General features: G+C 58.7%; 1 protein-coding gene across 2 annotated transcripts in view; it reads left to right on the forward strand.

Annotated features, from left to right (window-relative positions):
* TAFA5 (TAFA chemokine like family member 5) overlaps positions 1 to 13560 on the forward strand; it is a 179560-nt gene that overhangs the window by 106683 nt on the left and 59317 nt on the right. For both annotated transcript variants that reach the window (XM_004007052.5, XM_042247899.2), the window contains exon 2: positions 2415 to 2564. In XM_004007052.5, coding sequence (XP_004007101.3) covers positions 2415 to 2564 — 150 coding nt within the window. The remainder of the gene's footprint in view (positions 1 to 2414; positions 2565 to 13560) is intronic.

The raw sequence follows: 13560 nt of genomic DNA on the forward strand, positions 1-13560 counted from the left end.
GGGGGTGATGGTCAGTCTGACGGCCGCCCGGGGCTGGGTGCATGGATGTGGAAACCCTCTCCAGCCCCTGCCGGTGGTCTTGCCCGGCCACCCCCGTGCGGTGAGGGTCCAAGACCTGGAGGCGTGAGGTGCCCAGGGCAGGGGTTTCCTGCGCTGGGCTACCGAGGCCAGACCCTGGTCAGGTCACAGCTTGGGTGGCAGGTGTGTGGCTGGTCGGGTGGTTGCTCCGTTAGTTAGCGACCAGGGCTCGGGACCCCAGGAGATTCGGGGCTCTGCCAGCCGCTGGCGTCGGCCAGAGATGGCTGGGGCCCGGGTGGGCCGCAGTGAGGACCGGGGACAGCAGAGCAGCCCCGAGGAGCTTAAGTAACAGCTGGACAGAGCCCACGCCGCAGCCGACCGCGCAGGGTGGTGCGGGGCCAGCCCTCGAACCTGCGTCCTCGCGTGAGCCCCCAAGACCACACCCTGCAGGCTGTGCCCCGCCTGTCACCAGACTCGGCCTCCTCATCCTCCCAGGAGCATCCCTGCTGCCTCCGTGGGTCTGCCGACTGCCGTCCACATCTGTCTGTCTGGTTTCACCCCAGTCCTGGTGTTGTCTGTAATTTTGTAGGTAACTAGCTCAAGCAGGTTAGACTTGCCGCTGCAGCCTCAGCCTCAGCCTCAGGAGGCTGTGCAGTGTCGGCCTGAGAAGGGGCTCTGCTCAGGAAGCGGGGGGGTCCCAACAGCCTGGGAGGAGGTGCCCAGGGCCCCGCGTCCCTCCTCCTGTGCCTGTGTGTCCCCGTGAGCTGCCGGGCGATGCAGACGGCCCTGGGCCTCCTGAGTGTGAGGTCACACCCAGGTGCAGCTTCCCCCGGCCAGGGCAGCTCTGGGCTGACGGAGCTGGTGGCTGCTCTGGGCACTCTGTCCTGCCAGCTCGTGTGATGCTGCCCGGGACCCGGCCCCAGGCTTGGCTGGGGACCTGGAGGTGACCTCAGGGACAAAAAGGCAGGATGGGTCAGTGCAGTGGTCTGCTTGGAGGAAGGGACCAGAGGTGACGCAGTGCATCAGAAGGGCCTCTGGGGCTGGAGGCCACCAGCTGGTCCCCTGCAGAGTGGACTCTGCCACCCCCGCCCCTGCACAGAAGGGCCCCTGGGGCTGGAGGCCACCAGCTGGTCCCTGCAGAGTGGACTCTGCCACCCCCGCCCCTGCAGGTGGGGCCCCTCTCCTGGGTATCACCTCCCTGTGGTTCCCTCGTGAGCTGCGGCGTGCACCCCGACCCATCTCCCTACCGAGCTCGCAGGGCAGACTGGGATCTGTAGGGCGCCGTGTCCCCCGGCTGGGAGGGCCCCTCGCCGCGTCCTGCCCGCTTTCTCCCACGGTGGTCCCAGGGCCACGCGGGAGGCGGCATACCGTAGGTGCTTATTGTTTGCTGGGGGAATGAGAGTGAGGCAGAGAGTGAGTGGACGCCCTGGTGGAGGCTATGGCCACGTGTCGGGGCGGAATTGGCCCACGGTGAGGAGGGGTCACCAGGAGTTCTGTGGTGCCTGGGGTGCAGCCTCCGTGGGGTGGTGGGGCGAGCGGCTGGGCCACCCCATCCGGTGTGGCCGCTCAGAGCATCGTGGTTTATGGGGGCAGGCCCTGCGGCCGGGATACTAGCCACGCCGGCTTCTCAGGGCGATGCCTGCTCCCTGGAGGCGGTGTGTGTGGGCACGCGCACGTCTGTGTGGCTCGGGGTCTGTGAGCCTCTCGCCCCGGCGTGTTCACAGCCCAGTCCTATACACATGTGAGCTGTCCTCCGTGTGCACGCACCAGGCGTGTGGAGGGCGTGTGTTTGCACCTGCTGTGTAACTATGTGTGTCTGTGCAGTTCACGAGCACACGCGTGAATAGGTGTGTGCCCACCAAGGGCGGAGAGGGGACCCTGGGCGGCCTGGCCTGGAGGTTAGCACGTGCGGCCCGCTCTCCCCGATGGAGTGGCAGCCGGCACAGCCCCCAGAGGTCCTGGGAGAGGGTCTGGGCTGGATCCCCCACTCCAGGTCAGCCTGGGCCCCCATCACCGAGCTCCTCGCAGCCCTGCTCCTGACTCAGGAGCGGGGGTCAGTCCCTTCCCTCCTTCCTTTCTGGCTGGGGCCGAGACTGGCCACAGTTAACGTCTTGTCGCTAGGGCAGGGCCTCCAGCACCCCGCCGCGTGAACGGTTAAGGCACTGGGGTCCCCTGTGCACGCGTCAGCATTCACAGGGCCGGGCTCACGGCATCGCTGGCAGCAGTTCGGACGTCCCTCAGGGAGCGGCCTCCGTCCCCACGCTGCGCTGGCTCCTCTTCATGGGGTGGTCTCGGTGTGGCGGGCACCGTGTGGGCACCGCGTGGGCACCGCGTGGGCACCGTGTGGGCTGGTACCCGGGGCGCATCCGCTCAGCTCGCCTGTGCGTCTCTTGCAGGTCAGCTGGCCGCCGGCACCTGTGAGATTGTGACGCTGGACCGCGACAGCAGCCAGCCGCGGAGGACGATCGCCCGGCAGACGGCCCGCTGCGCCTGCAGAAAGGGGCAGATCGCGGGCACCACTCGAGCCCGGCCCGCCTGCGTGGACGGTAAGAGCCCAGGCCCCCCAGCGCCTGCCCCAAGGCCGTCCAGGACGTTCCGCCTGGGCCCCCTGCTCGCTGGACAGGGCCCCCAGCGGCACCTTGGGCTGCCTATGGGCGTGGAGGCTGGGGCACCTCGATCCCCACGTGGCCTGAGGGCGTTCCTTGGCTGGTCAGGCTGGCTGTGGGTGGAGCGGTCCAAGGTGCTGCCACGGGGTGAGGGGCCCAGATGCCTGTGAGGCTGCTGCCGCCCTCGGGCCTGGCAGGCGGCGGGTTCCCAGGATCCCGGGATAGCCGACGCGCTCTGGAGGTGGGCTGGCGGTTCCCCAGAGGCTGAGCCGTCAGGGGGACGAGACGTGTCCTATTAACATCCTTGCCTTGGGGACCATCCTCGGACTTCACAGAGAGAGGAGCCCCTCAGCTTCCATCAGGCACCAACATGGGTGCAGGGGATGCCGTGGGCGCTGTGTGGGGCGCGGGGCGCTGACCCAGGGGGCCCAGCAGGAGGCCTGGGCATTCCGAGGCCGATGCAGTGGCCCAGCAGCGGTCTGGTGACGATACCAGCCGGAGGCGGGGCGGCGGGCGAGCTGGGAGGGCAGAGGCCGCAGTGGCCGTGGGAGCCAGGTGCCCCTCCTGCCCCGTGCCTCTGGCAGGGCAGACCTCCTCTTCTAGTGGGCTGGGGGCTCCTGGGGCCTGCTGCGTTGGTCTAGTTCTTTGGGATGGGTGGCTCCGCGCAGGGTGTGGGGGCCTTGGTTCTGCAGGGAACTGGGGGAGACGCGGTCATGGCAGTCCGTGAGGCCGGCTCCGACGTATCAGCGGGTCCATCCCGCGGGGCGGTGGGGTCACCCGGAGCTGGACTTGGACCTGGGCTGTTCCGACTGAGCCCTGGCTCCCCTGGGCCTCTGCGTGGGCTCTGGGGTCCCGGCCCCATGGTTTAGTCTGTTGCCTCCACCCAGAGTGGTGCCCCCCACCCCCTGCTCTGACCCGGGGTGCAGGGAGGGCCCCTGGTTCAGTCTCTTGCCTCTGCCCGGAGGCCTCCTCTGCTCTGACCCAGGGCATGAGGAGGCCCACCGTGCCTGCAGGGGATGGTGGTGAAGGTGACAGAGAGGTGACGGGCATGCAGACACAGGCGAGCTCTGGGCACCGAGACCAGGAATTCACCAGCAGTGAGGGCAGGCCTGCATTGGGAAGGGGGATGTGTCATCCCAGTGAGGGGGTGCTCTCTGAGGAGCTGGCGGGTCCCAGGGCAACCCCCACAGTGAGAAAAGCCCCCAAGGAAGAGATCAGCAGGGCCATGAGCCCCATGCCAGGGATGGGCCGACTCAGGAGCCCGCCAGGTCAGCAGCAGCCTCTCCAAGGACTTTCGGGGACCTGGCCGGGCGGCGACTCTGCTCGGGGCCTGGAGCCTGGAGCTGTGGCCCCACCGGGCCTCCAGCAGGACAGGGAAGCCCTGGGTGAGGGCTCACCGGTCCAGGCCCCGGTGCCTTTGGCTGCAGGGGCCTCACCCGCAGAGCCTGGGGTGTCCAGAAGCTCCCTGGGGGCACGCAGGGCTCTGGGGCCGCCCCCCAGCCCCGGCACCGACCCTGCTTCCCTCAGGCCCGTGGCCACGGCCGCTGGTCCAGAAGGGCCCCCTGGGCGTGTCTGGGGCGCCTGGACGGTCAGGACCTGCCGTCCGGGGCTGGAGCAAGCGGCAGGGTGCTACCGGGGCTGCCGGCGCCCTCCGAGGGTCTGGAGGTGGTTTGGTCTCTAAAAAGCCGGGTCTGTCTTTGTTGAGCGTCTACCCATCAGCGTCCCGTGGACAGGCTGTGACTGAGCAGCTGGGTGTTCGTGCGTGGTGCTTGCATCCTTGCCTTTGGGACCCTTCTCCGAAACAATCACCAGGGCTCCTCCAGGAGGACAGGCCTGGCTTCCGCAAGGCTGCTGCGCCGACCCTGGACCTGGTCAGGCCCTCGGGTCCCGGCTGGATCGTCGTGACCCCAGCGAGCTGGGCTGAGTCCCCGCATCCTGTGTGTCTGCAGCTCCTGTAACTCCAGGCGGCCAGAGCGCCTTCTAGTGCCTTCTGGCTGGCATTGATGGATTCTTCCCGGCCGGGAGGCAGGGACGGGCAGGCGCAGGCCTGGCAGGAGCTCACGGCCCCGCTTCCTTCCCCTCTGCTCGTTAGCTCTGCGCGCCTACCGGGGAGTCGGGTCAGAACTGATTACTAATTGAATCCGGGTCTGCTCATCCGAAACCACGTCCTCACCCGTCTCCGGAGAGCTCCCCTCGCCTCAGGAGCCGGATCCCAGAGCCCCAAATTAAACCCGGCCGTTTGCAGGGGAGGCGACGCAAACCAGTTAGCTGGCATTTTTTCGCGCAGTGGGCATCTCCAGGCTGCCGTCTAATTTAATTTTTGCTTTTCTGTTTGCTTGCTCTGTGTGCATAATAAGTTTCCTCACCTGTGGATTGCGTCAGTGAAGAGGAAACGCTCTGCGTGTGTGTGTGTGTGTTGTGGGGGGTGGGACTGGAGTTTGGTGTGAGCGGGCTTGAACTGCGAGGGGCGGCTTGTGCTGACCCCACCCCCCGCGTTCAGTAAACACGGGGCCTTAAAGTACCAGAGCCCAGCTGCCTGCGTTCACTTACTTATTAGCATCATTCATTCACACACTCATTCAATCAGAGAAGGTGTTTGCTCCTGGAGGGAGGCGAGCTGGAAGGGAAGTTGTCTCTTAGGGTGTCCAGGGCCTAGTACATGTGGTGCTGAGGGCTGGGGTCCAGGCTGTGGAACCCCAGAGTACAGCCATCTCTTTCTGTGTATGACCTTGGCAAAGCTGCGTCTCCGAGGGACCATTTGAGAGGGTACTGAAGGGTGGATAGGAGCTCACCAGGAGAGCATCTCTGTGAAAGGGGCTGGGGCGGGGGGTGGGGGCTGGTGGTCAGACGGGAGCTCCTGGCTGTGTCTCAGAGCCTGAAGTGTGTCCCGACAAACTGAAGCCACCGCCCCCTCCCCGCCACCCTGAATGCAGGTGACCCAGGGCACCTGGCTGGGCTCTCTCCCACTCATGGGACCGTCAGGGAAAGAGGTTCTCACGCAAACAAACCCACCGTCCCTGCCCGAATACAGAGCGGCAACCCCTCTCTGGTGGGCTCCGCGTCCTGCTGCACTGCTGGCCCCGGAGGCTCCGGGGCCCCGCCCCGGCAGGTTCCCCGGTGGTCCCGATGCCCTGCAGCACCCCTGAGAACACCAAGGCCGGGCCCCCAAGCCGCACCCCGCCCAGCACACAGCAGGCTGTCCGCCCACGAGCAGCCCGCCTCCCTGAACTGGCCTCTTTCCTCATAAAGAGAGGTCCTCCCCCACTGGCTGAATTCTCCTGAAACTCTTCTGAAGGGAATAAAGCAGAGGAAGCACCGTGGTGCCTGGGCCGGGCACGCAGTGGGGAGAGCGGAGGTGCTTTCAGAAGGAGCGCTGCCTCAGCCGTCAGGGATGTGAGGCTGAGAGTCTCAGGCCAGGCCCAGTGGGGACCCCAGAGCCTTGTGGGCGGCAGTGGGCAGGCCTCTTGTGAGGGCCGCTGTGGCCTTCGGCAGGAGGTTGTAGCCGGGGCTGGCGCGGCCTGGGCAGGGTCCCCGGCCAGGCTCTCAAAGGCCCTGCAGGGCCCCTTGGCCAATGCCGCTGCCCACCGCCCCTGCCGGGAGCCCGCCTGTCCGCCAGGCACCACGCCCTGTGCTCCCGAGCAGGGGATGGACGCCTCCGGGTCACGTGCCTCAACGTTAGGGCCAGGCCACGTCCTGCGCCTTTCCTTCCCAGGGGGCCTGGGAGGCGGGGTCCAGGGCGTGGGCTGGAGAGCCGTGGCCCCGGGCCTCTTAGGCGCTCACCTGCTGTGCCTGCCTGTGCCGCCACGAGTCGGGGTAGAGCATCGCAGCTCCTCAGAGTGGGAGGGCGGGTGGGGCTCCGAGGCCCGTGCTCAGTGGCTGTACCAGCCTCGGCAACCACCTGTGCCCATTGGCACCCTTCCCAGCAGCTTAAAGGCACGAGGGTCCCGGACGTGGCCTTGAGGGGCTCTGCACAGGAAGCGTGGAGTGGGGAGGAGAGCTTGGGAGGGGCCTGGGCACAGACAGCTGCTGTGGTTTGGGATCAAGTGAAGACCCAGAAGAGGCTCCAGGATGGAGCCCCAGGAGGCTCCTCATGGGCACCTGCAAGGAGTCAAGGGCCCAGAAATGAGCCCTCCCGGCACTCCAGCTGATTTTCGACACGGGTGCCAAGACCGCTCAATGGGGAAAGAAGTCTTTTCAGCGAGCGGCACCGGGACATCTGGATTTCCACGTGCGGAAGAGTGAAGTCAGCTGCCCGCCCCACGCCACGTGTGCCAGCGACCTCAAGGGGGATCACAGTCCTCGGCGCCCAAGGGCTAAGACGGCAGAACTTGTAGCAGGACGCTGAGCGGACTCCTTGTGACTTTGGGTTTTGCCAAAGATCCTCATGTACGGCAGCAGGACAAGCAGCAAGAGAAAGAGCGATTAGATGAGGCCTCGTCCAGAGGGGAAGTGCTCCGGCTTCAGAGGACACCGCTGAGAAGGTGAAAAGACAGCCACAGAACGGGAGGAAACGTTTGCAAATTGTGGATCTCATAAGGGACTTTTATCCAGAACATGTAAAGAACTCCTACCACTCAAAAATGAGAAGACAGTTAACACAATTTTTTGAAAATTGTCAAAGGATCTGAGTAGACACTTCTTCAAAGAAGATGGACGTGAATAGCTAATAAGCCCCTGAAAAGACGCCAGCCACCGTGAGTCAGCAGGAACCTGTACGTCAAATGCACAGTGAGACACCCCGCACACCCCACAGCGTGGCTGCAGTCGGGCCTCAGGTGATCGCAAGCGTTGCCAAGGATGTGGGTAATCAGAGCCTCATACGCCGGTGCCGGGAGGTGACGGGAAGCAGCTGCTTTGGAAGAATGGGCTTGATTAAACAAGAGCTGTCCTGTGAGCTGACAGCCCAACTCTCAGGGGAACCCCAGTTCTTTCTCCGGGAGGAATGGAAACACATCCGCTGTGTCAGCTGCAGCAGGCACACACCTTGACGGCTGTGAGTTGACTTTTATTGGGGGCAAAATGAGGACCGCAGCCTGGGAGACAGCCCCTCAGCTAGCTTCCAGAAGCCGTTCGCTCCAAAGAGGTAGAGGGGAAGGCCAGGATTTGTGCGATTTTGGTGAAAGCAGAGCACATGCGACCAAGCACGCGTTTTACAGGTTTCTGCTGGTCATGAAGAGCAAACATCACCAGGAAGGATTATAGTGCTTTTCTGAAAGAAAGTGGAAGTGAAGTCGCCCAGTCGTGTCCGACTCTTTGCAACCCCATGGACTAGTAGCCTACCAGGCTCCTGCCTCCATGGGATTCTCCAGGCAAGAGTACTGGAGTGGGTTGCCCTTTCCTTCTCCAGGGGATCTTCCCAACCCAGGGATCGAACCCGGGTCTCCCGCATTGTAGGCAGACGCTTCACTGTCTGCACCACCAGGGAAGCCCAAGGATATGCAAGACTTGGGCTCATAAAACCTCCTGAAAACGCCTGACTATCTGAAGACCAGTTCTGCCAGTTTTTTCCCAGGACACGGAGCACCCCCTTCCTGATATCCACCCTGAGCTCATTCTGGGGGTTGTTGAAAGTCAGCAGCTGCAGCAGCTCATGATTTAATCCTTGTAGAGGCCGATGACAGATGCCAGTTTGTAGCTGGCGACTCAAAAACTCGTCCACACTCTTTCACAGCAGCCTTCACCATAACGGACAAAAGGCGGAAACAGCCTGTTAGTGGAGAAGCGGGTCAGCTGAGCACAGTGTGTCCATAGACGGATGTTACTGAGTCATAGGAAAGAGTCAGGTGTGACACAGGCTCGGCGTGGACCAACCTGGAAAGCCCTGCTCAGCGAGGAGGCCAGACCCCAAGGGCACGTGGGGTGTGATTCCGCGCACCCGGAGTTTCCAGAACAGGCAGATTCAGAGTCAAGGGGCTGGTCCGTGGCTGCGGGGGGCTGGGGAGTGACGGGTGAGGGGATGGGGCTTCTTTTGGGGGTGGGGGGTGAAAGTGAAAGTGTTAGTCGCTCAGTCGTGTCCGACTCTTTGCTACCCTGTGGAGTCCATGACGTCCTCTGTCCCGTGGGATTCTCCAGGCAAGAATACTGCAGTGGGTTGCCATTCCCTTCTGCAGGGGATCTTCGACCCAGGGATCGAACTCGGATTGCAGCCAGACTCTTTCCTGTCTGAACCACTAAGGTTAAGACTAGCATGAGGGACACACGGCTCTGTGTGCTTTTGAGTCGTGAACTGTGAGCTGTGTGACTCCACCCGCCACACGTGTACAGAGCAGATGAACAGGGTGAGCTGGGAGGGGGTGCCTGGCAGACTTGTACCACAGGGCGGCACTGGCACCACCAACCCCCGAGAGGTGAGGGTCAGGGGTGCGGACGAGGGCTGCGCTGCAGCCCAGCTCGTTGGAGCTCAGGTCAGAGAAAGTCTGGCGGGGAGGCGAGTGTAGACCACCGTTCCTCAGACTGAAGGCAGGGCCCAGCGTCTGTCTTGCAGGATGTGGTACAAAGCACGGAGCTGGGAAACAGACTTGCAGAGAGCGTGCAAGCGCAGAAGTGCTCTGTGTTAGGTCCAGCGGAGCCTGGGCGGCGCACCTCCCCCCCCACCGGTCACTCCGGCCCGCTGTGCGAAGAGCAGTGTGGTCAGCAGCCCCGATCGCGGCCCGAGAAGGGGCAGGAGGCCTGGATGGGGCTGAGACGCTGAGAGGCTAAAGGGAAGCACATGTGAGGTCACTCAGGTGCTGGTGAAGAAGAGGCGGAGCTGAGAAGGACAGAGAAGCTGGGAGTGGCTGGAAATCCCCAGGAGAGGGCTGGGAGCGGAGCCAGGGCCGCCTCAGGGAGGACCCAGAGGCCCAGCGGGAGGCCCCTACTCGCGAGGCCGGACGGACCCTGGGCTCTCCATCAGGCCGGAGCCTTGGCGTTTCAGCACCCAGCCCTCTGGATCACCTCGCTTCTCCCCGGCATCAGTGCAGGGGCACTCGGGTGGGGCCCAGAGGCAGAGGCGTGAGATGAAAGGAGGGGGCAGTATGGGGCAGCACAAACCTGAGGGAGGCTGAACCGGGCAGATGTGGCAGGGAAAATCCAGGAAGGCTTCCTGGAGGATCTGGGCCTGTGATCCAGGGAGGCGGCCACACTCCATGGCCCTGGAGGCCCTGTAACAGGAGGCGTCCATGAGTGGCCACCCCACATCCATGTCCATCCCTGTGCAGACCCCGGACCCGCTCTCTCTGAAGGGGACATGCAGAGTGGACAGCAGCCCCCAGTTTTGGGGGGAAAGCTGTCATGTCTTGTAATACTGAGATAAGTGAGTTCTGGTGTGTGTTTCAAGCCCTGCATGTGCATCCTGGGCCGCTGTGTGGCCTCCAGCTGGCTCAGCTGTCTGAGCTGTGGGCAGATGGACAGCACAGGTGATCGAAGGCCCAGCACCGCCCTTCCTCACCTGGGTCACTTGCCGTCTGGCGCCTGCGAGCCCTACCCCGCACTGTGCCCAGCAGGCTGCAGCGACCCTCGAGAGCCGTGTGCTACATATTCAGAAGTGTTGTGAGCTGACTGCCCTGCACAGCCATTATCACAAAGTTAGTTACTTAAATTTACCTGTACATAAGTGATACTAAAAAGAGAGATACCAAAGAAAGATATTAACCTTAAGACTCTAAAAAAGAGCAATCTAAACCCAAATCAAGTAGAAGGAAGAAAATAATAAAAATTAGAACAGAAACAAATGTAACAGGATAGAAACAAACCAGTGCACACTCAATTCAGTTCACTTCAGTTCAGTTCAGTTGCTCAGTCGTGTCCGACTCTTTGCGACACCATGAATCACAGCACGCCAGGCCTCCCTGTCCATCACCAACTCCCAGAGTTCACTCAGACTCACGCCCATCGAGTCAGTGATGCCATCCAGCCATCTCATCCTCTGTCGTCCCCTTCTCCTCCTGCCCCCAATCCCTCCCAGCATCAGAGTCTTTTCCAATGAGTCAACTCTTCGCATGAGGTGGCCAAAGTACTGGAGTTTCAGCTTTAGCATCATTCCTTCCAAAGAAATCCCAGGGCTGATCTCCTTCAGAATGGGCTGGTTGGATCTCCTTGCAGTCCAAGGGACTCTCAAGAGTCTTCTCCAACACCACAGTTCAAAAGCATCAGTTCTTTGGCTCTCAACCTTCTTCACAGTCCAACTCTCACATCCATACATGACCACAGGAAAACCATAGCCTTGACTAGACGGACCTTAGCCGGCAAAGTAAAGTCTCTGCTTTTGAATATACTATCTAGGTTGGTCATAACTTTTCTTCCAAGGAGTAAGCGTCTTTTAATTTCATGGCTGCAATCACCATCTGCAGTGATTTTGGAGCCCCCCAAAAAATAAAGTCTGACACTGTTTCTACTGTTTCCTCATCTATTTCCCATGAAGTGATGGGACCAGATGCCATGATCTTCGTTTTCTGAATGCTGAGCTTTAAGCCAACTTTTTCACTCTCCTCTTCCACTTTCATCAAGAGGCTTTTTAGCTCCTCTTCACTTTCTGCCATAAGGGTGGTGTCATCTGCATATCTGAGGTTATTGATATTTCTCCCGGCAATCTTGATTCCAGCCTGTGTTTCTTCCAGTCCAGCGCTTCTCATGATGTACTCTGCATAAAAGTTAAATAAGCAGGGTGACAATATACAGCCTTGACATACTCCTTTCCTATTTGGAACCAGTCTGTTGTTCCATGTCCAGTTCTAACTGTTGCTTCCTGACCTGCATACAGATTTCTCAAGAGGCAGGTCAAGTGGTCTGGTATTCCCATCTCTTTCAGAATTTTCCACAGTTTATTGTGATCCATACAGTCAAAGACTTTGGCATAGTCAATAAAGCAGAAATAGATGTTTTTCTGGAACTCTCTTGCTTTTTCCATGATCCAGTGGATGTTGGCAATTTGATCTCTGGTTCCTCTGCCTTTTCTGAAACCAGCTTGAACATCAGGAAGTTCACGGTTCAAGTATTGCTGAAGCCTGGCTTGGAGAATTTCGAGCATTACTTTACTAGCATGTGAGATGAGTGGAATTGTGCGGTAGTCTGAGCATTCTTTTGCATTGCCTTTCTTTGGGATGGGCATGAAAACTGACCTTTTCCAGTCCTGTGGCCACTGCTGAGTTTTCCAAATTTGCTGGCATATTGAGTGCAGCACTTTCACAGCATCATCTTTCAGGATTTGAAACAGCTCAACTGGAATTCCATCACCTCCACTAGCTTTGTTCATAGTGATGCTTTCTAAGGCCCACTTGACTTCACGTTCCAGGGTGTCTGGCTCTAGGTGAGTGATCACACCATTGTGATTATCCGGGTCGTGAAGATCTTTTTTGTACAGTTCTTCTGTGCATTCTTGCCACCTCTTCTTAATATCTTCCGCTTCTCTTAGGTCCATACCATTTCTGTCCTTTATTGAGCCCATCTTGGCATGAATTGTTCCCTTGGTATCTCTAATTTTCTTGAAGAGATCTCTAGTCTTTCCCATTCTGTTGTTTTCCTCTATTTCTTTGCATTGATCACTGAGTAAGGCTTTCTTATCTCTTCTTGCTATTCTTTGGAACTCTGCATTCAGATGCTTATATCTTTCCTTTCCTCCTTTGCTTTTCGCTTCTCTTCTTTTCACAGCTATTTGAAAGGCCTCCTCAGACAGCCATTTTGCTTTTTTGCATTTCTTTTCCATGGGGATGGTCTTGATCCCTGTCTCCTGTACAATGTCATGAACCTCAGTCCATAGTTCATCAGGCACTCTATCTATCAGATCTAGTCCCTTAAATCTATTTCTCACTTCCCCTGTATAATCATAAGGGATTTGATTTAGGTCATACCTGAATGGTCTGGTGGTTTTCCCTACTTTCTTCAATTTAAGTCTGAGTTTGGCAATAAGGAGTTCATGATCTGAGCCACAGTCAGCTCCCGGTCTTGTTTTTGCTGACTGTATAGAGCTTCTCCATCTTTGGCTGCAAAGAATATAATCAATCTGATTTTGGTGTTGACCATCTGGTGATGTCCATGTGTAGATTCTCTTGTGTTGTTGGAAGAGGGTGTTTGCTATGACCAGTGCGTTCTCTTGGCAAAACTCTATTAGCCTTTTCCCTGCTTCATTCTGCATTCCGAGGCTAAATTTGCCTGTTACCCCAGGTGTTTCTTGACTTCCTACTTTTGTATTCCAGTCCTCTATAATGAAAAGGACATCTTTTTGGGGTGTTAGTTCTCAAAGCTCTTGTAGGTCTTCATAGAGCCGTTCAACTTCAGCTTCTTCAGCGTTACTGGTTGGGGCATAGACTTGGATTACTGTGATATTGAATGGTTTGCTTGGAAGCGAACAGAGATCATTCTGTCGTTTTTGAGACTGCATCCACGTACTGCATTTCGGGGTCTTTTGTTGACCATGATGGCTGATCCATTTCTTCTGAGGGATTCCTGCCGGCAGTAGTAGATATAATGGTCATCTGAGTTAAATTCACCCATTCCAGTCCATCTTAGTTCGCTGATTCCTGGAATGTCGACATTCACCCTTGCCATCTCCTGTTTGACCACTTCCAATTTGCCTTGATTCATGGACCTGACATCCCAGGTTCCTTTACAGCATTGGACCTTGCTTCTATCACCAGTCACATCCACAGCTGGGTATTGTTTTTGCTTTGGCTCCATCCCTTCATTCTTTCTGGAGTTATTTCTCCACTGATCTCCAGTAGCATATTGGGCACCTACTGACCTGGGGAGTTCCTCTTTCAGTGTCCTATCATTTTGCCTTTTGATACTGTTCATGGGGTTCTCAAGGCAAGAACACTGAAGTGGCTTGCCATCCCCTTCTCCAGTGGACCACATTCTGTCAGCTGGACATCAAGTAAACCAAAGTTAATTATTTGAAAGATAAACAAAAACATCAAAATTTTATTTTTAACTAGTCTGATCAGAGAGAGAAAAAGGCTTAAAT

Source organism: Ovis aries, chromosome 3, assembly GCF_016772045.2.
Source record: "Ovis aries strain OAR_USU_Benz2616 breed Rambouillet chromosome 3, ARS-UI_Ramb_v3.0, whole genome shotgun sequence".
Classification (NCBI taxonomy): domain Eukaryota; kingdom Metazoa; phylum Chordata; class Mammalia; order Artiodactyla; family Bovidae; genus Ovis; species Ovis aries.